Genomic DNA, 25,695 nt, shown 5'->3' with positions numbered 1-25,695 from the left:
CATCATAAAGTATAGGCATAAAGAACAGTGTGAAGGCTATGCTATACTGTGCAGGCCCATACAGCGTGTGTACTACTGTAGCTGTGGACCCATCATACTGTGTATAGGGAGCTGTGGACCCATTATACTGTGTATAGGGAGCTGTAGGGGCATCATACTGTGTATAGGGGAGCTGTGGGCCCATCATACTGTGTATAGGGGAGCTGTGGACCCATTATACTGTGTATAGGGAGCTGTAGGGGCATCATACTGTGTATAGGGAGCTGTGGGCCCATCATACTGTGTATAGGGAGCTGTAGACCAATCATACTGTGTATAGGGAGCTGTGGGGGCATCATACTGTGTATAGGGGAGCTGTGGGCCCATCATACTGTGTATAGGGGAGCTGTGGTCCCATCATACTGTGTATAGAGGAGCTGTGGGCCCATCATACTGTGTATAGGGAGCTGTGGACCCATCATACTGTGTATAGGGGAGCTGTGGACCCATCATACTGTGTATAGGGAGCTGTGGACCCATCATACTGTGTATAGGGGAGCTGTGGGCCCATTATACTGTGTATAGGGGAGCTGTGGACCCATCATACTGTGTATAGGGGAGCTGTGGGGCCATCCTACTGTGTATAGGGGAGCAGTGGGCCCATCATACTGTGTATAGGGAGCTGTGGGCCCATCATACTGTGTATAGAGGAGCTGTGGACCCATCATACTGTGTATAGGGGAGCTGTGGACCCATCATACTGTGTATAGAGGAGCTGTGGACCCATCATACTGTGTATAGGGAGCTGTGGACCCATCATACTGTGTATAGGGGAGCTGTGGGCCCATTATACTGTGTATAGGGGAGCTGTGGACCCATCATACTGTGTATAGGGGAGCTGTGGGGCCATCCTACTGTGTATAGGGGAGCAGTGGGCCCATCATACTGTGTATAGGGAGCTGTGGGCCCATCATACTGTGTATAGGGGAGCTGTGGGCCCATCATACTGTGTATAGGGGAGGTGTGGGCCCATTATACTGTGTATAGGGAGCTGTGGGCCCATCATACTGTGTATAGGGAGCTGTGGACCCATCATACTGTGTATAGGGGAGCTGTGGGCCCATCATACTATGTATAGGGGAGGTGTGGGCCCATTATACTGTGTATAGGGAGCTGTGGGCCCATCATACTGTGTATAGGGGAGCTGTGGGCCCATCATACTGTGTATAGGGGAGCTGTGGGCCCATCATACTGTGTATAGGGGAGCTGTGGGCCCATCATACTGTGTATAGGGGAGCAGTGGGCCCATCATACTGTGTATAGGGAGCTGTGGACCCATCATACTGTGTATAGGGGAGCTGTGGGGGCATCATACTGTGTATAGGGGAGCTGTGGGCCCATTATACTGTGTATAGGGGAGCTGTGAGCCCATCATACTGTGTATAGGGGAGCTGTGGGCCCATCATACTGTGTATAGGGGAGCTGTGGGCCAATTATACTGTGTATAGGGGAGCTGTGGGCCCATTATACTGTGTATAGGGAGCTGTGGACCCATTATACTGTGTATAGGGAGCTGTGGGGGCATCATACTGTGTATAGGGGAGCTGTGGGCCCATTATACTGTGTATAGGGGAGCTGTGGGCCCATTATACTGTGTATAGGGGAGCTGTGGGCCCATCATACTGTGTATAGGGGAGCTGTGGGCCCATTATACTGTGTATAGGGGAGCTGTGGGCCCATTATACTGTGTATAGGGAGCTGTGGCCCATTATACTGTGTATAGGGAGCTGTGGACCCATCATACTGTGTATAGAGAGCTGTGGACCCATTATACTGTGTATAGGGAGCTGTGGGGGCATCATACTGTGTATAGGGAGCTGTGGACCCATCATACTGTGTATAGGGGAGCTGTGGGCCCATCATACTGTGTATAGGGGAGCTGTGGGCCCATCATACTGTGTATAGGGAGCTGTGGCCCATTATACTGTGTATAGGGAGCTGTGGGCCCATTATACTGTGTATAGGGGAGCTGTGGGCCCATCATACTGTGTATAGAGGAGCTGTGGACCCATCATACTGTGTATAGGGGAGCTGTGGGCCCATCATACTGTGTATAGGGGAGCTGTGGGCCCATTATACTGTGTATAGGGGAGCTGTGGGCCCATTATACTGTGTATAGGGGAGCTGTGGGCCCATCATACTGTGTATAGGGAGCTGTGGACCCATCATACTGTGTATAGGGGAGGTGTGGGCCCATTATACTGTGTATAGGGAGCTGTGGGCCCATTATACTGTGTATAGGGAGCTGTGGACCCATCATACTGTGTATAGAGAGCTGTGGACCCATCATACTGTGTATAGGGAGCTGTGGACCCATCATACTGTGTATAGGGAGCTGTGGACCCATCATACTGTGTATAGGGGAGCTGTGGACCCATCATACTGTGTATAGGGAGCTGTGGACCCATCATACTGTGTATAGGGAGCTGTGGACCCATCATACTGTGTATAGGGAGCTGTGGACCCATCATACTGTGTATAGGGAGCTGTGGACCCATCATACTGTGTATAGGGGAGCTGTGGACCCATCATACTGTGTATAGGGAGCTGTGGACCCATCATACTGTGTATAGGGGAGCTGTGGACCCATTATACTGTGTATAGGGGAGCTGTGGGCCCATTATACTGTGTATAGGGAGCTGTGGGCCCATCATACTGTGTATAGGGAGCTGTGGGCCCATCATACTGTGTATAGGGAGCTGTGGACCCATTATACTGTGTATAGGGAGCTGTGGGCCCATCATACTGTGTATAGGGAGCTGTGGGCCCATTATACCGTGTATAGGGGAGCTGTGGACCCATCATACTGTGTATAGGGAGCTGTGGACCCATCATACTATGTATAGGGAGCTGTGGACTCATTATACTGTGTATAGGGGAGCTGTGGACCCATCATACTGTGTATAGGGGAGCTGTGGACCCATTATACTGTGTATAGAGGAGCTGTGCACCCATCATACAGTGTATAGGGGAGCTGTGGGCCCATCATACTGTGTATAGGGGAGCTGTGGGCCCATCATACTGTGTATAGGGAGCTGTGGACCCATCATACTGTGTATAGGGAGCTGTGGACCCATCATACTGTGTATAGGGGAGCTGTGGACCCATGATACTGTGTATAGGGAGCTGTGGGCCCATCATACTGTGTATAGGGGAGCTGTGGACCCATCATACTGTGTATAGGGGAGCTGTGGGCCCATTATACTGTGTATAGGGAGCTGTGAGCCCATCATACTGTGTATAGGGGAGCTGTGGGCCCATCATACTGTGTATAGGGGAGCTGTGGGCCCATTATACTGTGTATAGGGAGCTGTGGGCCCATCATACTGTGTATAGGGGAGCTGTGGGCCCATTATACCGTGTATAGGGGAGCTGTGGACCCATCATACTATGTATAGGGAGCTGTGGACCCATTATACTGTGTACTACTGTAGCTGTGGACCCATCATACTGTGTATAGGGAGCTGTGGACCCATCATACTGTGTATAGGGAGCTGTGGACCCATCATACTGTGTATAGGGAGCTGTGGACCCATCATACTGTGTATAGGGGAGCTGTGGGCCCACCATACTGTGTACAGGGGAGCAGTGGGCCCATCATACTGTGTATAGGGGAGCTGTGGGCCCATCATACTGTGTATAGGGGAGCAGTGGGCCCATTATACCGTGTATAGGGGAGCTGTGGACCCATCATACTGTGTATAGGGAGCTGTGGACCCATCATACTATGTATAGGGAGCTGTGGACCCATTATACTGTGTACTACTGTAGCTGTGGACCCATCATACTGTGTATAGGGAGCTGTGGGCCCATCATACTGTGTATAGGGAGCTGTGGACCCATCATACTGTGTATAGGGAGCTGTGGACCCATCATACTGTGTATAGGGGAGCTGTGGACCCATGATACTGTGTATAGGGAGCTGTGGGCCCATCATACTGTGTATAGGGGAGCTGTGGACCCATTATACTGTGTATAGGGGAGCTGTGGGCCCATTATACTGTGTATAGGGGAGCTATGGGCCCATCATACTGTGTATAGGGAGCTGTGGACCCATCATACTGTGTATAGGGGAGGTGTGGGCCCATTATACTGTGTATAGGGAGCTGTGGGCCCATTATACTGTGTATAGGGAGCTGTGGACCCATCATACTGTGTATAGAGAGCTGTGGACCCATCATACTGTGTATAGGGAGCTGTGGACCCATCATACTGTGTATAGGGAGCTGTGGACCCATCATACTGTGTATAGGGGAGCTGTGGACCCATCATACTGTGTATAGGGAGCTGTGGACCCATCATACTGTGTATAGGGAGCTGTGGACCCATCATACTGTGTATAGGGAGCTGTGGACCCATCATACTGTGTATAGGGAGCTGTGGACCCATCATACTGTGTATAGGGGAGCTGTGGACCCATCATACTGTGTATAGGGAGCTGTGGACCCATCATACTGTGTATAGTGGAGCTGTGGACCCATTATACTGTGTATAGGGGAGCTGTGGGCCCATTATACTGTGTATAGGGAGCTGTGGGCCCATCATACTGTGTATAGGGAGCTGTGGGCCCATCATACTGTGTATAGGGAGCTGTGGACCCATTATACTGTGTATAGGGAGCTGTGGGCCCATCATACTGTGTATAGGGAGCTGTGGGCCCATTATACCGTGTATAGGGGAGCTGTGGACCCATCATACTGTGTATAGGGAGCTGTGGACCCATCATACTATGTATAGGGAGCTGTGGACCCATTATACTGTGTATAGGGGAGCTGTGGACCCATCATACTGTGTATAGGGGAGCTGTGGACCCATTATACTGTGTATAGAGGAGCTGTGCACCCATCATACAGTGTATAGGGGAGCTGTGGGCCCATCATACTGTGTATAGGGGAGCTGTGGGCCCACCATACTGTGTATAGGGGAGCTGTGGGCCCACCATACTGTGTACAGGGGAGCAGTGGGCCCATCATACTGTGTATAGGGGAGCTGTGGGCCCATCATACTGTGTATAGGGGAGCAGTGGGCCCATTATACCGTGTATAGGGGAGCTGTGGACCCATCATACTGTGTATAGGGAGCTGTGGACCCATCATACTATGTATAGGGAGCTGTGGACCCATTATACTGTGTACTACTGTAGCTGTGGACCCATCATACTGTGTATAGGGAGCTGTGGACCCATCATACTGTGTATAGGGGAGCTGTGGACCCATTATACTGTGTATAGGGAGCTGTGGACCCATCATACTGTGTATAGGGAGCTGTGGACCCATCATACTGTGTATAGGGGAGCTGTGGACCCATCATACTGTGTATAGGGAGCTGTGGACCCATCATACTGTGTATAGGGAGCTGTGGACCCATCATACTGTGTATAGGGAGCTGTGGACCCATCATACTGTGTATAGGGGAGCTGTGGACCCATCATGCTGTGTATAGGGAGCTGTGGACCCATCATACTGTGAATAGGGGAGCTGTGGACCCATTATACTGTGTATAGGGGAGCTGTGGACCCACCATACTGTGTATAGGGGAGCTGTGGGCTCATCATACTGTGTATAGGGGAGCTGTGGACCCATTATACTGTGTATAGGGGAGCTGTGGACCCATCATACTGTGTATAGGGAGCTGTGGGCCCATCATACTGTGTATAGGGAGCTGTGGGCCCATCATACTGTGTATAGGGAGCTGTGGACCCATTATACTGTGTATAGGGAGCTGTGGGCCCATCATACTGTGTATAGGGAGCTGTGGGCCCATTATACCGTGTATAGGGGAGCTGTGGACCCATCATACTGTGTATAGGGGAGCTGTGGGCCCATCATACTGTGTATAGGGGAGCTGTGGACCCATCATACTATGTATAGGGGAGCTGTGGACCCATCATACTGTGTATAGGGGAGCTGTGGACCCATCATACTGTGTATAGGGGAGCTGTGGGCCCATCATACTGTGTATAGGGGAGCTGTGGACCCATTATACTGTGTATAGGGAGCTGTGGACCCATAATACTGTGTATAGGGAGCTGTGGACCCATCATACTGTGTATAGGGAGCTGTGGGCCCATTATACTGTGTATAGGGAGCTGTGGGCTCATCATACTGTGTATAGGGGAGCTGTGGGCCCATCATACTGTGTATAGGGGAGCTGTGGACCCATTATACTGTGTATAGAGGAGCTGTGGGCCCATTATACTGTGTATAGGGGAGCTGTGGGCCCATTATACTGTGTATAGGGGAGCAGTGGGCCCATTATACTGTGTATAGGGGAGCTGTGGGCCCATCATACTGTGTATAGGGGAGCAGTGGACCCATCATACAGTGTATAGGGAGCTGTGGGCTCATTATACTGTGTATAGGGAGCTGTGGGCCCATCATACTGTGTATAGGGGAGCAGTGGACCCATCATACAGTGTATAGGGAGCTGTGGGCTCATTATACTGTGTATAGGGAGCTGTGGGCCCATCATACTGTGTATAGGGGAGCAGTGGACCCATCATACAGTGTATAGGGAGCTGTGGGCTCATTATACTGTGTATAGGGGAGCTGTGGGCCCATCATACTGTGTATAGGGGAGCAGTGGACCCATCATACAGTGTATAGGGAGCTGTGGGCTCATTATACTGTGTATAGGGAGCTGTGGGCCCATTATACTGTGTATAGGGGAGCTGTGGACCCATCATACTGTGTATAGGGGAGCCGTGGGCCCATCATACTGTGTATAGGGGAGCTGTGGACCCATTATACTGTGTATAGGGGAGCAGTGGACCCATCATACTGTGTATAGGGAGCTGTGGGCTCATTATACAGTGTATAGGGGAGCTGTGGGCTCATTATACAGTGTATAGGGAGCTGTGGGCCCATCATACTGTGTATAGGGGAGCAGTGGACCCATCATACTGTGTATAGGGGAGCAGTGGACCCATTATACTGTGTATAGGGGAGCTGTGGGCTCATTATACTGTGTATAGGGGAGCTGTGGGCTCATTATACAGTGTATAGGGGAGCTGTGGGCTCATTATACTGTGTATAGGGGAGCTGTGGGCCCATTATACTGTGTATAGGGGAGCTGTGGGCCCATTATACTGTGTATAGGGGAGCTGTGGGCTCATTATACAGTGTATAGGGGAGGTGTGGGCTCATTATACAGTGTATAGGGGAGCTGTGGGCTCATTATACTGTGTATAGGGGAGCTGTGGGCCCATTATACTGTGTATAGGGGAGCTGTGGGCCCATTATACTGTGTATAGGGGAGCTGTGGGCTCATTATACTGTGTATAGGGGAGCTGTGGGCCCATCATACTGTGTATAGGGGAGCAGTGGACCCATCATACAGTGTATAGGGAGCTGTGGGCTCATTATACTGTGTATAGGGAGCTGTGGGCCCATTATACTGTGTATAGGGGAGCTGTGGACCCATCATACTGTGTATAGGGGAGCCGTGGGCCCATCATACTGTGTATAGGGGAGCTGTGGACCCATTATACTGTGTATAGGGGAGCAGTGGACCCATCATACTGTGTATAGGGAGCTGTGGGCTCATTATACAGTGTATAGGGGAGCTGTGGGCTCATTATACAGTGTATAGGGAGCTGTGGGCCCATCATACTGTGTATAGGGGAGCAGTGGACCCATCATACTGTGTATAGGGGAGCAGTGGACCCATCATACTGTGTATAGGGGAGCTGTGGGCTCATTATACTGTGTATAGGGGAGCTGTGGGCTCATTATACAGTGTATAGGGGAGCTGTGGGCTCATTATACTGTGTATAGGGGAGCTGTGGGCCCATTATACTGTGTATAGGGGAGCTGTGGGCCCATTATACTGTGTATAGGGGAGCTGTGGGCTCATTATACAGTGTATAGGGGAGCTGTGGGCTCATTATACTGTGTATAGGGAGCTGTGGACCCATTATACTGTGTATAGGGGAGCTGTGGACCCATCATACTATGTATAGGGGAGCTGTGGGCTCATTATACAGTGTATAGGGAGCTGTGGGGCCATTATACTGTGTATAGGGGAGCTGTGGGCCCATTATACTGTGTATAGGGGAGCAGTGGGCCCATTATACTGTGTATAGGGGAGCTGTGGACCCATCATACTGTGTATAGGGGAGCTGTGGGCCCATCATACTGTGTATAGGGGAGCTGTGGGCCCATCATACTGTGTATAGGGGAGCTGTGGTCCCATTATACTGTGTATAGGGGAGCTGTGGACCCATTATACTGTGTATAGGGGAGCTGTGGGCCCATTATACTGTGTATAGGGGAGCAGTGGGCCCATCATACTGTGTATAGGGGAGCTGTGGACCCATTATACTGTGTATAGGGGAGCTGTGGGCTCATCATACTGTGTATAGGGGAGCTGTGGACCCATTATACTGTGTATAGGGGAGCTGTGGGCCCATTATACTGTGTATAGGGGAGCTGTGGGCCCATTATACTGTGTATAGGGGAGCTGTGGGTCCATTATACTGTGTATAGGGGAGCTGTGGACCCATCATACTGTGTATAGGGGAGCTGTGGGCTCATTATACAGTGTATAGGGGAGCTGTGGACCCATCATACTGTGTATAGGGGAGCTGTGGGCTCATTAGACAGTGTATAGGGGAGCTGTGGGGCCATTATACTGTGTATAGGGGAGCTGTGGGCCCATTATACTGTGTATAGGGGAGCTGTGGGCCCATTATACTGTGTATAGGGGAGCTGTGGGGCCATTATACTGTGTATAGGGGAGCTGTGGGGCCATTATACTGTGTATAGGGGAGCTGTGGGCCCATTATACTGTGTATAGGGGAGCTGTGGGCCCATCATACTGTGTATAGGGAGCTGTGGGCCCATCATACTGTGTATAGGGGAGCAGTGGGCCCATCATACTGTGTATAGGGGAGCTGTGGACCCATTATACTGTGTATAGGGGAGCTGTGGACCCATCATACTGTGTATAGGGGAGCTGTGGGCTCATTATACAGTGTATAGGGGAGCTGTGGGCCCATTATACTGTGTATAGGGGAGCTGTGGGCCCATTATACTGTGTATAGGGGAGCTGTGGGCCCATTATACTGTGTATAGGGGAGCTGTGGGCCCATCATACTGTGTATAGGGGAGCTGTGGGCTCATCATACTGTGTATAGGGGAGCTGTGGGCCCATTATACTGTGTATAGGGGAGCTGTGGGCTCATCATACTGTGTATAGGGGAGCAGTGGGCCCATCATACTGTGTATAGGGGAGCTGTGGACCCATCATACTGTGTATAGGGCAGCTGTGGACCCATCATACTGTGTATAGGGGAGCTGTGGGCCCATCATACTGTGTATAGGGGAGCTGTGCGCCCATCATACTGTGTATAGGGGAACTGTGGGCCCATCATACTGTGTATAGGGGAGCTGTGGGCTCATCATACTGTGTATAGGAAGCTGTGGTCCCATTATACTGTGTATAGGGGAGCTGTGGGCTCATCATACTGTGTATAGGGGAGCAGTGGGCCCATCATACTGTGTATAGGGGAGCTGTGGACCCATCATACTGTGTATAGGGCAGCTGTGGACCCATAATACTGTGTATAGGGGAGCAGTGGGCCCATCATACTGTGTATAGGGGAGCTGTGGACACATCATACTGTGTATAGGGCAGCTGTGGGCCCATCATACTGTGTATAGGGGAGCTGTGGACCCATCATACTGTGTATAGGGATCTGTGGACCCATCATACTGTGTATAGGGGAGCTGTGGACCCATCATACTGTGTATAGGGGAGCTGTGGACCCACCATACTGAGTATAGAGGAGCTGTGGGCCCATCATACTGTGTATAGGGAGCTGTGGACCCATTATACTGTGTATAGGGAGCTGTGGACCCATCATACTGTGTATAGGGGAGCTGTGGGCCCATTACACTGTGTATAGGGGAGCAGTGGGCCCATCATACTGTGTATAGGGAGCTGTGGACCCATTATACTGTGTATAGGGGAGCTGTGGGCCCATCATACTGTGTATAGGGAGCTGTGGACCCATCATACTGTGTATAGGGGAGCTGTGGACCCATCATACTGTGTATAGGGGAGCTGTGGGCCCATCATACTGTGTATAGGGGAGCTGTGGACCCATCATAATGTGTATAGGGGAGCTGTGGACCCATTATACTGTGTATAGGGAGCTGTGGACCCATCATACTGTGTATAGGGGATCTGTGGGCCCATTATACTGTGTATAGGGGAGCTGTGGGCCCATCATACTGTGTATAGGGAGCTGTGGGCCCATCATACTGTGTATAGGGGAGCAGTGGACCCATCATACTGTGTATAGGGGAGCTGTGGGCCCATCATACTGTGTATAGGGGAGCAGTGGACCCATCATACTGTGTATAGGGAAGCTGTGGGCCCATTATACTGTGTATAGGGGAGCTGTGGGCCCATCATACTGTGTATAGGGGAGATGTGGGCCCATTATACTGTGTATAGGGGAGCTGTGGGCTCATCATACTGTGTATAGGGAAGCTGTGGGCCCATCATACTGTGTATAGGGGAGCTGTGGGGACATCATACTGTGTATAGGGGAGCTGTGGACCCATTATACTGTGTATAGGGGAGCTGTGGGCCCATCATACTGTGTATAGGGGAGCAGTGGGCCCATCATACGGTGTATAGGGGAGCTGTGGACCCATCATACTGTGTATAGGGGAGCTGTGGACCCATCATACTGTGTATAGAGAGCTGTGGACCCATTATACTGTGTATAGGGCAGCAGTGGGCCCATCATACTGTGTATAGGGGAGCTGTGGGCCCATCATACTGTGTATAGGGGAGCTGTGGGCCCATCATACTGTGTATAGGGCAGCAGTGGGCCCATCCTACTGTGTATAGGGGAGCTGTGGACCCATCATACTGTGTATAGGGGAGCTGTGGGGACATCAAACTGTGTATAGGGGAGTTGTGGGCCCATTATACTGTGTATAGGGGAGCAGTGGGCCCACCATACTGTGTATAGGGGAGCAGTGGACCCATCATACTGTGTATAGGGGAGCAGTGGACCCATCATACTGTGTATAGGGGAGCTGTGGGCCCATCATACTGTGTATAGGGGAGCTGTGGGCCCATCATACTGTGTAATGGGGAGCTGTGGGCCCATCATACTGTGTATAGGGGAGCAGTGGAGCCATCATACTGTGTATAGGGGAGCTGTGGGCCCATCATACTGTGTAATGGGGAGCTGTGGGCCCATCATACTGTGTATAGGGGAGCTGTGGGCCCATTATACTGTGTATAGGGGAGCAGTGGAGCCATCATACTGTGTATAGGGGAGCTGTGGGCCCATCATACTGTGTAATGGGGAGCTGTGGGCCCATCATACTGTGTATAGGGGAGCTGTGGGCCCATCATACTGTGTATAGGGGAGCTGTGGGCCCATCATACTGTGTATAGGGGAGCTGTGGACCCATCATACTGTGTATAGGGGAGCTGTGGGCCCATCATACTGTGTATAGGGGAGCTGTGGGCCCATCATACTGTGTATAGGGGAGCTGTGGGCCCACCATACTGTGTATAGGGGAGCTGTGGGCCCACCATACTGTGTACAGGGGAGCAGTGGGCCCATCATACTGTGTATAGGAGAGCTGTGGGCCCATCATACTGTGTATAGGGGAGCAGTGGGCCCATCATACTGTGTATAGAGGAGCTGTGGGCCTATCATACTGTGTATAGAGGAGCTGTGGACCCATCATACTGTGTATAGGGGAGCTGTGGGCCCACCATACTGTGTATAGAGGAGCTGTGGGCCCATCATACTGTGTATAGGGGAGCAGTGGACCCATCATACTGTGTATAGGGGAGCTGTGGGCCCATCATACTGTGTATAGGGGAGGTTTGGGCCCATTATACTGTGTATAGGGGAGCAGTGGGCCCATCATACGGTGTATAGGGAGCTGTGGACCCATCATATTGTGTATAGGGGAGCAGTGGGCCCATCATACGGTGTATAGGGAGCTGTGGGCTCATCATACTGTGTATAGGGGAGCAGTGGGCCCATCATACGGTGTATAGGGAGCAGTGGACCCATCATACTGTGTATAGGGGAGCTGTGGGCCCATCATACTGTGTATAGGGGAGGTGTGGGCCCATTATACTGTGTATAGGGGAGCAGTGGGCCCATCATACGGTGTATAGGGAGCTGTGGGCCCATCATACTGTGTATAGGGGAGCAGTGGGCCCATCATACGGTGTATAGGGAGCTGTGGGCCCATCATACTGTGTATAGAGGAGCTGTGGGCCCATCATACTGTGTATAGGGGAGCTGTGGGCCCATCATACTGTGTATAGGGGAGCAGTGGACCCATCATACTGTGTATAGGGGAGCTGTGGGCCCATCATACTGTGTATAGGGGAGCAGTGGACCCATCATACTGTGTATAGGGGAGCTGTGGGCCCATCATACTGTGTATAGGGGAGGTGTGGGCCCATTATAATGTATATAGCGGAGCAGTGGGCCCATCATACGGTGTATAGGGAGCTGTGGGCCCATCATACTGTGTATAGGGGAGCAGTGGGCCCATCATACGGTGTATAGGGAGCTGTGGGCCCATCATTCTGTGTATAGAGGAGCTGTGGGCCCATCATACTGTGTATAGGGGAGCTGTGGGCCCATCATACTGTGTATAGGGGAGCTGTGGGCCCATCATACTGTGTATAGGGGAGCAGTGGGCCCATCATACTGTGTATAGGGGAGCAGTGGACCCATCATACTGTGTATAGGGGAGCTGTGGGCCCATCATACTGTGTATAGGGGAGGTGTGGGCCCATTATACTGTGTATAGGGGAGCAGTGGACCCATCATACTGTGTATAGGGGAGCAGTGGACCCATCATACTGTGTATAGGGGAGCAGTGATCCCATCATACTGTGTATAGGGGAGCTGTGGACCCACCATACTGTGTATAGGGGAGCTGTGGACTCATCATACTGTGTATAGGGGAGGTGTGGGCCCATCATACTGTGTATAGGGGAGCTGTGGGCCCATCATACTGTGTATTGGGGAGGTGTACATTGCAGGACTAAGGGTATAATAATTAAATAAAAAAATAAATCTTTATTTTTATATAGCGCTAACATATTCCGCAGCGCTTTACGTACATCAGGAACACTGTCCCCATTGGGGCTCACAATCTAAATTCCCTATCTGTATGTCTTTTTAATGTGGGAGGAAACCCACGCAAAGACGGGGAGAACATACAAACCCCTTGCAGATGTTGTCCTTGGTGGGATTCGAACCCAGGACCCCAGCGCTGCAAGACTGCTGTGCTAACCACTGAGCCACCACATACTTAATTAATGTTAAGTGGACACTTGAGAACCATTATTGTTAGAAGGGCACTCGGGTATTGTGACCATCAAAGGTGCAGATGGGGCATTATTACATTCTAGGAGCAAAGTCTGGACTCTTTTCTATTACATTAGCTGTAGCCCCCACCTATAACCTATGATATAACCTATGATATGTTCTGTAGGACGGTATATTCCACTATATGGTGTTTGTATAGAGATTTATGTCCAGTAACAGTGGGGTCATCTGTTGAGTTTCCCCTATGGATAGGTTGTGCCACCATAGTTGAGTTATGTGTTTGCGGCCCCCTTAGACGTTTCCCCTCCTGAGCTGAGCCCCTAGTTACATCTCTTGTCTGTAAGAAATGGATCTGGTTTCAGAATGCCTTCCATTGCTAACTAAGTACATTCAATAGTTTAGAAAAGGACATGCACTGTGATTGTCTGCAGCGGTCTCACTTCTGGAGCCACGGCAGAGCTCAAATGTGGCCAGGATCTGCGAGGACACTGTATGGTGTTATTACATGTCCACTGCCCTTGTGCCCTCATTTTCTTTTTACAGCAGGCAAGGTATTAATAAAGTGAAGTACTTGGGGCGATCTATACACCTTACCTGGCACGACTGTACTGATACTGATCTGTGTCGCAATATTTTTGCTTGTGCATGTTTCTCATTCATTTCAATGCTGAAAAAACTCAGCAGTTCAAAATCCGTAAGGAACAAAACCTCCTCATGTGAATGAGCCCAATTCTTGTGATCAGAGTTTAGCGTGGCCCCAGTATGTGGAGAAAACACAGTGTTTCCACCTTCTCCATTTTGTCCGTCATCCGAGTACGGTCAGATTTTTCATGGATCCAGAGATGTGAATGGGCGAGCGCGATCCGATTCTCGGAGGCAATATTTGTCCTCTGACCAGACGGTCCAGGGAAAAGAGGACTCACTGAATAACACTGTCCGAGGGCGATCTGACTTTAGCACTTGGTCCGATATTACAGTCACGTGCACGAGCCCTTAGTTGGCTTATTCTGTGCCAGAAACCTGCACCAACATAACGGTGTCATTTCGAGAGTGTTTGAGGTCCTGCTCCTTTTCTGTCACTGTAAAGCGAGATTACAGCGATAAAGTGTCTTAAACACAATAAGAAATATGGTCAAATTCATAAAACATATTTTGGAGCAAATTATGCCTGAATTTGGGTGCATTTAGCTGGTAAATCCCCCTGTGCCTTGTGATGTCATGGTGATCAGCGTACAACGATGTTGATTTTACAACGAGCGGAGGAGAAAGAAGCAGACTTCTCTGATAAAGTAGATTACAAAGTGAATTATTTTCACGTGTACTATTGATTTATGGGGGGGTAAAATAATTCAAAAACAACAGTTCCTCTTTAATAAAGATGGGGAAAAAGTGCAGGGATTCAGGATTGGCGTGTCCAACCGAATTAAAAACAAAAAAAACAAAACAGGTTCTGGACTGGACTTAATCCCGAACATCTGCCCTGATGCCGATCCCTATATAAGTCTATGGAGACCTAAATATTGTGCTTTAAAATGCTGGTAGAAAGGGCTAGGGGGATTAGAGCAGGAGCGTTCTACTTACTGAGTCTCCCGCGCAGCTGTAACACTACTTGCTGGGCCGCTCATTACCCTCATACATATTCACTGCTTCCCCCACCCACGGGCAGTCCCGACATCTGTGATTGGTTGCAGTCAGACTGCATCACACACACCGTCTGTAGAGTGGTGTAAAAATAAATAAATAAATTGGCATATTATGATACGCAGCAAAGATAAAGCCCATGGCTTCAGGCTGCAGCCCCCAGTCTGTGCTTATCTTGACTGTATATTAAAATAAGAGGGACCCTATGTGTCTTTTCTTTTTAATTTAAATAAATTGAAAAAAACGTTGTGCGATTCCCCCTAATTTTGATATCCAACCTTGATAAAGCCAACAGCTGGAGGCTGGTATGCTAAGGCTGGAGAGGCCCATGGTTATTAGGCCCCCCTCAGCCTAAAAATAGCAGCCTGCTGCAGTCCAGAATTGTCACCTCCAGGTAAACTGACCTCAGGTGACTCATTGAACTCAGTGACCTTACCTCAGGTGAGCTCATTCAGTTCAATGAGACCTGCATCTCCTGGCAGAAAATTGCGGGGGGTTTTTTGCCAAGAGATACAAATATTGTGCCTAAATGTATACATCAAATTCCTGCGTCAATACTGCATCTTCTGGCAATAAAACCCATCAAAACACAATGCAGTTTTGATTCAATGTTTTTGCCAAAAGATGCAGATTTGGTACAGGAATATGGTGTATAAATTTCAACACCAAATCTGCATCTCATGGCAAAAAAACCCCCACACAAAAACGGTTTTGACGCCAGTTTGATGCGCTTTTCTGAAAATTTGCTGCTGAAATGTCGCACCAGGTTTCTGCACCAAATTTGCATCTCTGAGCAGAAATCGCACATAAACGGCGTCAAAAGCGTTTTTTGTTCATTTTTTTGCCAAGAGATACAGATTTGGTGCTGAAATTTAAACACTCTATTCCTGCACCAAATCTACATCTCCTGGTAAAAAATTGCATCAATACCGCAAAAAGCGCATCATCTTTTGATGCGTTTCTTTGCCAAAAGATACAGATTTTGTGCAGGAATATGGTGTATAAACTTCAGCACCTAATCTGTATACCTTGGCAAAAAAAAACTGCACAAAAATACGGTTTCAGTGTGGTTTTCTGTCAGGAGATGAAAATTTGCTGCTGAAATGTTGGCACCATATTTCTGCACCCCCCATATGTTTGCACCCCCTGGCAGAAAACCTCACCGAAATGGCGTCAAAACAGTTTTTGTGTGTTTTTTCCCCAAGAGATGCAGATTTGTTGCTAAAATTTATACACCAAATTCCTGCACCAAATCTGCATCTCCTGGCAAAAAATTGCATCAATACCGCAAAAAACGCATCGTGTTTAGATGCTTTTTTTTGCCAGAAGATGCAGATTGATGTAGGGATTTGGTGTAACATTTTCAGCACCAAATCTGCATCTCTTGAGGAAAAAAAAATCCGGTTTCAGTGAGGTCACTGAGTTCAATGAGATCACCTAGAGTCAGTTTACCTGCAGTCCCGGGTGGGGTACTGTGGGAACCTGCAGAGTGACCTCACAGCTACAGCTCACTCAGTCTTTGCCTGAAGCCACAGAATGTGGCCATGTTCTTTGCCCGCGCACTGTGACTTCAGTATGTAGCAGAGTCGGGATCGTCGTGGGACCTCATGTGGATTACGTTGGAACTGGGTGTTTGGGGTTAATAAATTGGAGAAAAAGAGTGATTTTTTTGTATCTTATTTCAAATAAAGGATTTTTGGGGGAATTTGTGTTTATTTCTTTTCACTTATAGACGTCTCCATTACTATTCAAGAGCTTAGTGGCAGCTGTATACTGTCATTAACCCCTTATATTACCCTGATTACCACCGCACCAGGGCCATTGGGATAAGACTGAAAAAGTGCCGGGATTGTCGCATCTAATGGAAATGACAATTCTGGGTAGCTGCAAGCTGATATTTTTAGGCTGGGGGGGTCCAATAACCATGGGTCTCACAAGCTTGAGAATACCAGCCCCTAGCTGTCGGCTTTATCACGGATGGGTATCAAACTTATTTATTTAAATAATTTAAAAAAAAGCTACACAGGGTCCCTTGTATGGGATGCAGCCTGTAGCTGTATCTGCGCCAGGTATCACTATATGGGGGGACCCTATGCCAATTTTATTTAGTTATTTTACTCCACTATAGAGACGCAGACAGCGATGTGATTCCAAGCAATCACAGACGCTGTCACACAGGGTGGGGGCGCGGTCTGACTCCAAACAATCACAAGCTGGGACAGGGGAAGCAGTAAATTTGCATGAGGCTAATGAGTGGCCCCGGAAATAGTGTTACAGCCGCGTGGGAGACTAGGTAAGTATAATGCTCCTGCTTTATTTCCTATTTTCTTTTTCCTTTATTTTTTTAATTATCCGTGTCGCCGAATCCGAATAATTACACGGAGTATCCTGAGAACTGTGTATTTGGGGTCGGTGCATGGGTATCCGGTACAGACCCTGACCTTTACAGTTCGGGTTCGCACATCACTACTCTTTAACCATTTACCAATTGCATCTACCTCTCAGATGTAAGGAGGACTAGGTCTGTAGTTAACACTCTGCAAATATGTTTTCATACATTGACAGCATGTAGAGATCTTGAAGATGGTCATTCATTAAAGCTTTATTTTTCATATTATGTGTATAGAAATACAGCAAGAAGCGTTACCTGCTTGTCCTGCAAGTCTGAAGACAGCTCATAGCTCTCGGAGAGTGATCGGGAGCGCTTAATCGCCTCCTCCTCGGCCTGTTTCCGCAGAATGGAGGTGGAGTGCTGTAGTTTTGGCCTTCGTGAGCGCTGTCCAGGGGACACGGAGTAAATGCCGTAAGCAGGATGGTCGTACTGGTCGGGGCTTATAGATGAGCTGTGCGTTATTGCCCCTTGGTGGTAACCTGAGCCGTCTATAGAAGCGCCGGTCTCACTCCCAGGGACCTCGCCTTCAACACTAGAAGGAAAGAAATGAGTAAATCCATGAGTCACTGTCCTCATTCATTATACAAGACGCTACGACCACGACTATTGCATCATCTGGGATATTTCAATTCACATAACGGTACTCGCACCCAGTAAGCACAGAAGCCACAGCTAACACGCGGTAGAAGCCACAGCTAACACGCGGTAGAAGCCACAGCTAACACGCGATACAAGCCGCAGCTAACACGCGGTAGAAGCCGCAGCTAACACGCGGTACAAGCCACAGCTAACACGCGGTACAAGCCGCAGCTAACACGCGGTACAAGCCACAGCTAACACGCGGTACAAGCCGCAGATAACACGCGGTACAAGCCACAGCTAACACGCGGTACAAGCCGCAGATAACACGCGGTACAAGCCGCAGCTAACACGCGGTACAAGCCGCAGATAACACGCGGTAGAAGCCGCAGCTAACACGCGGTAGAAGCCGCAGCTAACACGCGGTAGAAGCCACACCTAACACGCGGTAGAAGCCGCAGATAACACACGGTAGAAGCCGCAGATAACACACGGTAGAAGCCGCAGCTAACACGCGGTAGAAGCCGCAGCTAACACGCGGTAGAAGCCGCAGCTAACACGCGGTAGAAGCCGCAGCTAACACGCGGTAGAAGCCGCAGCTAACACGCGGTAGAAGCCACAGCTAACACGCGGTAGAAGCCGCAGCTAACACGCGGTAGAAGCCGCAGCTAACACGCGGTAGAAGCCGCAGCTAACACGCGGTAGAAGCCGCAGCTAACACGCGGTAGAAGCTGCAGATAACACGCGGTAGAAGCCGCAGCTAACACGCGGTAGAAGCCGCAGCTAACACGCGGTAGAAGCCGCAGCTAACACGCGGTAGAAGCTGCAGATAACACGCGGTAGAAGCCGCAGCTAACATGCGGTAGAAGCTGCAGATAACACGCGGTAGAAGCCGCAGCTAACATGCGGTAGAAGCCGCAGCTAACACGCGGTAGAAGCCGCAGCTAACACGCGGTAGAAGCCACAGCTAACACGCGGTACAAGCCACAGCTAACACGCGGTAGAAGCCACAGCTAACACGCGGTAGAAGCCAGAGCTAACACGCGGTAGAAGCCACAGCTAACACGCGGTAGAAGCCACAGCTAACACGCGGTAGAAGCCACAGCTAACACGCGGTAGAAGCCGCAGCTAACACGCGGTAGAAGCCGCAGCTAACACGCGGTACAAGCCGCAGCTAACACGCGGTAGAAGCCACAGCTAACACGCGGTAGAAGCCAGAGCTAACACGCGGTAGAAGCCACAGCTAACACGCGGTAGAAGCCACAGCTAACACGCGGTAGAAGCCACAGCTAACACGCGGTAGAAGCCACAGCTAACACGCGGTAGAAGCCGCAGCTAACACGCGGTAGAAGCCGCAGCTAACACGCAGTAGAAGTCACAGATAACACGCGGTAGAAGTCACAGCTAACACACGGTACAAGCCACAGCTAACACGCGGTACAAGCCACAGCTAACACGCGGTACAAGCCACAGCTAACACGCGGTACAAGCCACAGCTAACACGCGGTACAAGCCGCAGCTAACACGCGGTACAAGCCGCAGATAACACGCGGTACAAGCCACAGCTAACACGCGGTACAAGCCACAGCTAACACGCGGTAGAAGCCACAGCTAACACGCGGTAGAAGCCACAGCTAACACGCGGTACAAGCCACAGCTAACACGCGGTAGAAGCCACAGCTAACACGCGGTAGAAGTCACAGATAACACATTTCAAAGGGGGAATGCTAAAACCTGGAATTTTAGGAAAGCTGATTTCAACAAATTAAGGGAAGAGCTTAAATGTGTAGATTGGGACAGAGTCATGGTAACTGGGGATACCGAACATAAATGGGGTAAGTTTAAGGATATACTACTAGAGTCCTGTAAAAAACGTATACCCTCTGGTAATAAAATGTCCAGGAATAAAAAGAAACCACTATGGATAAATAAGACTGTACAAAGTATAATAAAACAAAAACAAAGGGCGTTTAAAATCTTAAAGGCTGAGAATACAGAAATAGCATTACAGGAGTATAAAGATATCAATAGGCAATGCAAAAAAGAAATCAAACAAGCAAAACTAGCTACTGAAACAAAAATCGCCAATGACATTAAAATAAATCCCAATATCTTTTATAAATACATTAATGCCAAAAGGAAAACAAAGGATAGTATCGGACCCTTAAAATATAATAACAAGTTAGTTATAGAGGACAAACAAAAGACTGAGATATTAAATAGGCATTTCTCATCTGTATTCACCAAGGAACTGACTGTACCAGGGATCATTCAACAAGTGAAAAATCAAAGTCCACCACCCGATATAATTAATTTAACACAAGATGAAGTACGCCTACGTCTGAGTAAATTAAACATTGACAAATCCCCAGGGCCAGATGGCATTCATCCACGAATATTGAGGGAATTGAGCTCCGTAATCGACAGACCGCTATATCTCATCTTTTTAGACTCACTTGTAACGGGGTTGGTGCCTCAGGATTGGAGGATTGCTGATGTGGTACCGATATTTAAGAAAGGTAAGAGGGTAGATCCAGGCAACTAACGTCCAGTAAGCCTGACATCAGTAGTATGCAAAGTTTTTGAGGGCATTTTAAGGGATGACATGCAAAAATATATTGCAGAAAATAATATGATAACTGACAAACAGCATGGATTCATGAAAGATAAGTCGTGTCTAACCAACCTGTTGGGGTTCTATGAGGGGGTAAGTGCAAACCTGGATATTGGTAATGCAGCTGATGTGATTTATTTGGACTTTGCAAAGGCATTTGATACTGTACCACATAATAGCCTTATACTAAAGCTCCAGAAGCAAGGACTAGGGGACACAATATGCAACTGGGTAAGTAATTGGCTAAAAGATAGGAAACAAAGAGTAGTCATAAATGGTACATTCTCTAAATGGGCTATAGTCAGCAGTGGGGTGCCGCAGGGATCTGTACTGGGAGCAGTGGGGGAGGACACAGGGATCTGTACTGGGAGCAGTGGGGGCCGCAGGGATCTGTGCTTGGACCGATTCTTTTTACTCTCTTTATTAATGACCTTGTGGATGGGATTGATAGTACAGTGTCAGTCCTTGCCGATGACACCAAACTATGTAGGATATTAAAAACTGACCTGGATAGTACAATATTACAAAAAGATCTGGATAAGATGTCAGAATGGGCAGATACTTGGCAAATGAGATTTAATGTTGATAAATGTAGAGTAATGCACCTAGGACGGAGTAATCCTATAGCTGCGTATACATTAAATGGAAGTAAACTCGGGACTACAGAACAGGAGAAGGACTTGGGTATTCTCATTACAAATAAGCTGAGCAGCAGCGCTCAATGTCAAGCAGCAGCTGCTAAAGCAAACAAGATTCTAGGGTGTATAAAAAGAGAGATTAGATCCCGCGATCCCAACGTATTGTTACCCCTCTATAAATCACTTGTAAGGCCACATCTGGAATACGGGATCCAGTTTTGGGCTCCACATTTTAAAAAGGACATTCAGAAGTTAGAGTCAGTTCAAAGGCGGGCAACTAGACTATTACAAGGAATGGAGGCCGCCCGTATGATGAGTAATGGAGGCCGCCCGTATGATGAGTAATGGAGGCCTCCCATATGATGACAGGTTGAAAAAGTTAGATATGTTTAGCTTAGAAAAAAGACGTCTCAGAGGAGATCTCATTTATATGTATAAATACATGTGTGGTCAATATAAAGGACTGGCACAGGACTTATTTCTTCCAAAAACAATACTAAGGACCAGGGGGCACTCACTGCGAGTGGAAGAAAAGCGATTCCGACACCTAAATAGGAAAGGGTTCTTTACAGTTAGAGCGGTCAGACTGTGGAATGCGACCACAAGAGGTAGTAATGGCAGATACTATAACAGCTTTCAAAAAAGGGCTGGATGATTTCCTCAGTGCACAACATTGTTGGTTATAAATGACTTAGTGACTAAATGTAGAACTGGTGGAGGAAGGTTGAACTAGATGGACCTAGGTCTTTTTTCAACCTAAGTAACTATGTAACTATGTAACTATGTAACACGCGGTAGAAGTCACAGCTAACACGCGGTAGAAGCCGCAGCTAACACACGGTAGAAGCCGCAGCTAACAAACGGTAGAAGACGCAGCTAACACGCGATACAAGCCGCAGCTAACACGCGGTGGAAGCCGCAGATAACACGCGGTACAAGCCGCAGCTAACACGCGGTACAAGCCGCAGTTAACACGCGGTACAAGCCGCAGCTAACACGCGGTACAAGCCGCAGCTAACACGCGGTACAAGCCGCAGCTAACACGCGGTAGAAGCTACAGAAGCCACGCGGTAGAAGCCGCAGCTAACACGCGGTAGAAGCCGCAGCTAACACGCGGTAGAAGCCACAGAAGCCACGCGGTAGAAACCGCAGCTAACACGCGGTAGAAGCCGCAGCTAACACGTGGTACAAGCCGCAGCTAACACGCGGTAGAAGCTGCAGCTAACACACGGTAGAAGACACAGAACACGCGGGTCTCACCTGTGTCAGTAACACGCGGTAGAAGACACAGATAACACGGGGTAGAAGACACAGATAACACGCGGGTCTCACCTGTGTCAGTAACACGCGGGTCTCACCTGTGTCAGTAACACGCGGGTCTCACCTGTGTCAGTAACACGCGGGTCTCACCTGTGTCAGTAACACGCGGGTCTCACCTGTGTCAGTAACACGCGGGTCTCACCTGTGTCAGTAACACGCATCTTTTACTCACAAGCAAAACAACTTCTGCGAATAGAAAGTGAATGCAGGTATGTGCGGGGCGTGTAGGAGACATGTGTCAGTCTCATCCCCGAGGTCAAAGTACTGACTGATCACAACAATCTGATCAAAGTACCTGCAGTCTGTGCCTGGAGGAAACTCCAGAGAAAATCATTACTATTATCCTCTCCACCCTGTGTGACCGAAATACGATAATACAAAAAATGCACCAAGACCTTTAAATACACACAATGCCGAAACCAGCCCCCCTTCTACAGAGCGCATTCAACAGGTATTCGCCCTTCTCGGGATTGACGACCCCAAAGTTATTATGCAGATAAAGTCAAAGTGGGAACAGCCATTTATTATTTAGAGAGCACCCGTCCCTCGGCAGAAATAGGTTTATTTACCTAATGTAAATGCCGATGTTTTCCACAATCCGGAGAGGTGTTTCTTTTCTTCGTGCGCCCTTCGATCCCGAGATATGACCCCTCCATTCCAGAGACATGACCCATCCGTTCCAGAGACATGACCCCTCCGTTCCAGAGACATGACCCCTCCGTTCCAGAGACATGACCCCTCCGTTCCAGAGACATGACCCCTCCGTTCCAGAGACATGACCCCTCCGTTCCAGAGACATGACCCCTCCGTTCCAGAGACATGACCCCTCCATTCTAGAGACATGACCCCTCCGTTCCTGAGACATGACCCCTCTGTTCCAGAGACATGACCCCTCCGTTCCAGAGACATGACCCCTCCGTTCCAGAGACATGACCCCTCCATTCCTGAGACATGACCCCTCTGTTCCAGAGATATGACCCCTCCGTTCCAGAGACATGACCCCTCCGTTCTAGAGACATGACCCCTCCATTCCCGAGACATGACCCCTCCGTTCCAGAGACATGACCCCTCCGTTGCAGATATGAACCCCCCATTCCTGAGACATGACCCCTCCGTTCCAGAGATATGACCCCTCCGTTTCTGAGACATAACCCCTCCATTCCTGAGACATGACCCCTCCGTTCCAGAGACATAACCCCTCCATTCCTGAGACATGACCCCTCCGTTCCAGAGATATGACCCCTCCATTCCTGAGACATAACCCCTCCATTCCTGAGACATGACCCCTCCGTTCCAGAGATATGACCCCTCCGTTTCTGAGACATAACCCCTCCATTCCCGAGACATGACCCCTCCGTTCCTGAGATATGAACCCCCCCATTCCTGAGACATGACCCCTCCATTTCCGTGATATGATCCCTCCGTTCCTGAAATATGACCTTTCGGTTCTTGAGATATGACCCCCCCCATTCCTGAGATATGACCCCTCCGTTCCCGTGATATGACCCCTCCGTTCCCGTGATATGACCTCTCCGCTTCAAATTTATGACCCCTCCTTTCCCGTGATATGATCCTTCCGTTCCTGAGATATGACCCTTCTGTTCTTGAGATATGACCCCCCCATTCCCGAGATATGACCCCTCCGTTCCCGTGATATGACCCCCCCATTCCCGAGATATGACCCCACCATTCCCGTGATATGATCCCTCCGTTCCTGAGATATGACCCTTCTGTTCTTGAGATATGACCCCCCCCATTCCCGAGATATGACCCCTCCGTTCCCGTGATATGATCCCTCCATTCCTGAGATTTGACCCTTCTGTTCTTGAGATATTACCCCCCCCATTCCCGAGATATGACCCCTCTGTTCCCGTGATATGATCCCTTCGTTCCTGAGATATGACCCCTCCGTTCCTGAGATATGACCCTTCTGTTCTTGAGATATTACCCCCCCATTCCCGAGATATGACCCCTCTGTTCCCGTGATATGATCCCTTCATTCCTGAGATATGACCCCTCCGTTCCTGAGATATGACCCTTCTGTTCTTGAGATATTACCCCCCCCATTCCCGAGATATGACCCCTCTGTTCCCGTGATATGATCCCTTTGTTTCTGAGATATGACCCCTCCGTTCCCGTGATATGATCGCTTCGTTCCTGAGATATGACCCCACCATTCCCGATTCATGACCCCTCTCCTCCCTGTAGGTAAATCTGGTCTTGTTAGCTAAGTGGGTGTGGTCATTAACTCTTCTCTTTGGAGGATTCCTCAATGACCACGCCCAGTTGGATAAAGAGTTTACATTCATATAGAGGGAAGAGGCGGCCATAATTTATTAATGGAGAAGCATAGAAAAAAATAAAAACACCGGATTCAGGAGAACAGCATCATTTACACCAGATAAACTGATTTACGATAAGTGACGGTTCTGGTTTTACATAGAGATTGATGTGCAGTTTTAATCAGACGAGGGTCAATTAGTGAGCCACGTCCTAACAGACAACATTTAAAGCCTTCATTCACTGCAGATCTATACAAGTCTCCATCCACTAATCACCCAGTGACTCCAAGCTGTGAATACAACGCCCTGTATCCACAGCTGGGATAGAAGGGGATACATGTATCCCGGGGTGGGATTCAGCCTCTTCTCTCTTGTTAGGAGAAACACAATGTTAAAATTGCAGCTAGTTCCCTGAATTTTCATGAAGCAGCGCCCCAACTTGGTTGTGGGGGCCGCTGGTTTCAAGTGAATGTGCTTCCTCAGACGCACATTTACTTTAAATATATTGTGGTGCAGGAAACCAATACTTAATATAGCCGCCGGCCTATCGGACGCCGGCAGCTGATGTCAACGCACCCGTCACCGGAGTATGACGTCACTGCCATGAGCCGGACCGTCCGCAACACCAATGAAGCAAAGAGAGGATGCTGCTGGACTGCGGGCAGGTAAGAAGTGTTTTTTTGTTGTATTTTATTTATATTGGGACCAAGATGGAAGATTTTTATGGAGATAGTGGTTTATATAGGGGCCAGCATGGATGACAAATGGGGACCAAGATGTGGAATTATATGTGGACCGGGATGGACGACATATGGGGATCAAGATGGGGGATTATATGGAGACCAGGATGGTGGTTT

At 49.1% G+C, this 25,695-nt stretch overlaps 1 protein-coding gene across 6 annotated transcripts in view; it reads right to left on the bottom strand.

The window, feature by feature from the left end:
- The window catches only part of IQSEC1 (IQ motif and Sec7 domain ArfGEF 1), a 1,387,106-nt gene that overhangs the window by 140,968 nt on the left and 1,220,443 nt on the right, over positions 1-25,695 (bottom strand). For all 6 annotated transcript variants that reach the window (XM_075321245.1, XM_075321244.1, XM_075321240.1 and 3 more), the window contains one exon: positions 17,661-17,937. In XM_075321245.1, coding sequence (XP_075177360.1) covers positions 17,661-17,937 — 277 coding nt within the window. The remainder of the gene's footprint in view (positions 1-17,660; positions 17,938-25,695) is intronic.

The sequence above is a fragment of the Anomaloglossus baeobatrachus genome, chromosome 8, assembly GCF_048569485.1.
Source record: "Anomaloglossus baeobatrachus isolate aAnoBae1 chromosome 8, aAnoBae1.hap1, whole genome shotgun sequence".
In the NCBI taxonomy this organism is placed as follows: domain Eukaryota; kingdom Metazoa; phylum Chordata; class Amphibia; order Anura; family Aromobatidae; genus Anomaloglossus; species Anomaloglossus baeobatrachus.
The sequence above is the reverse complement of the archived record's forward strand: the minus strand, read 5'-3'. Positions and strand labels throughout refer to the sequence as shown.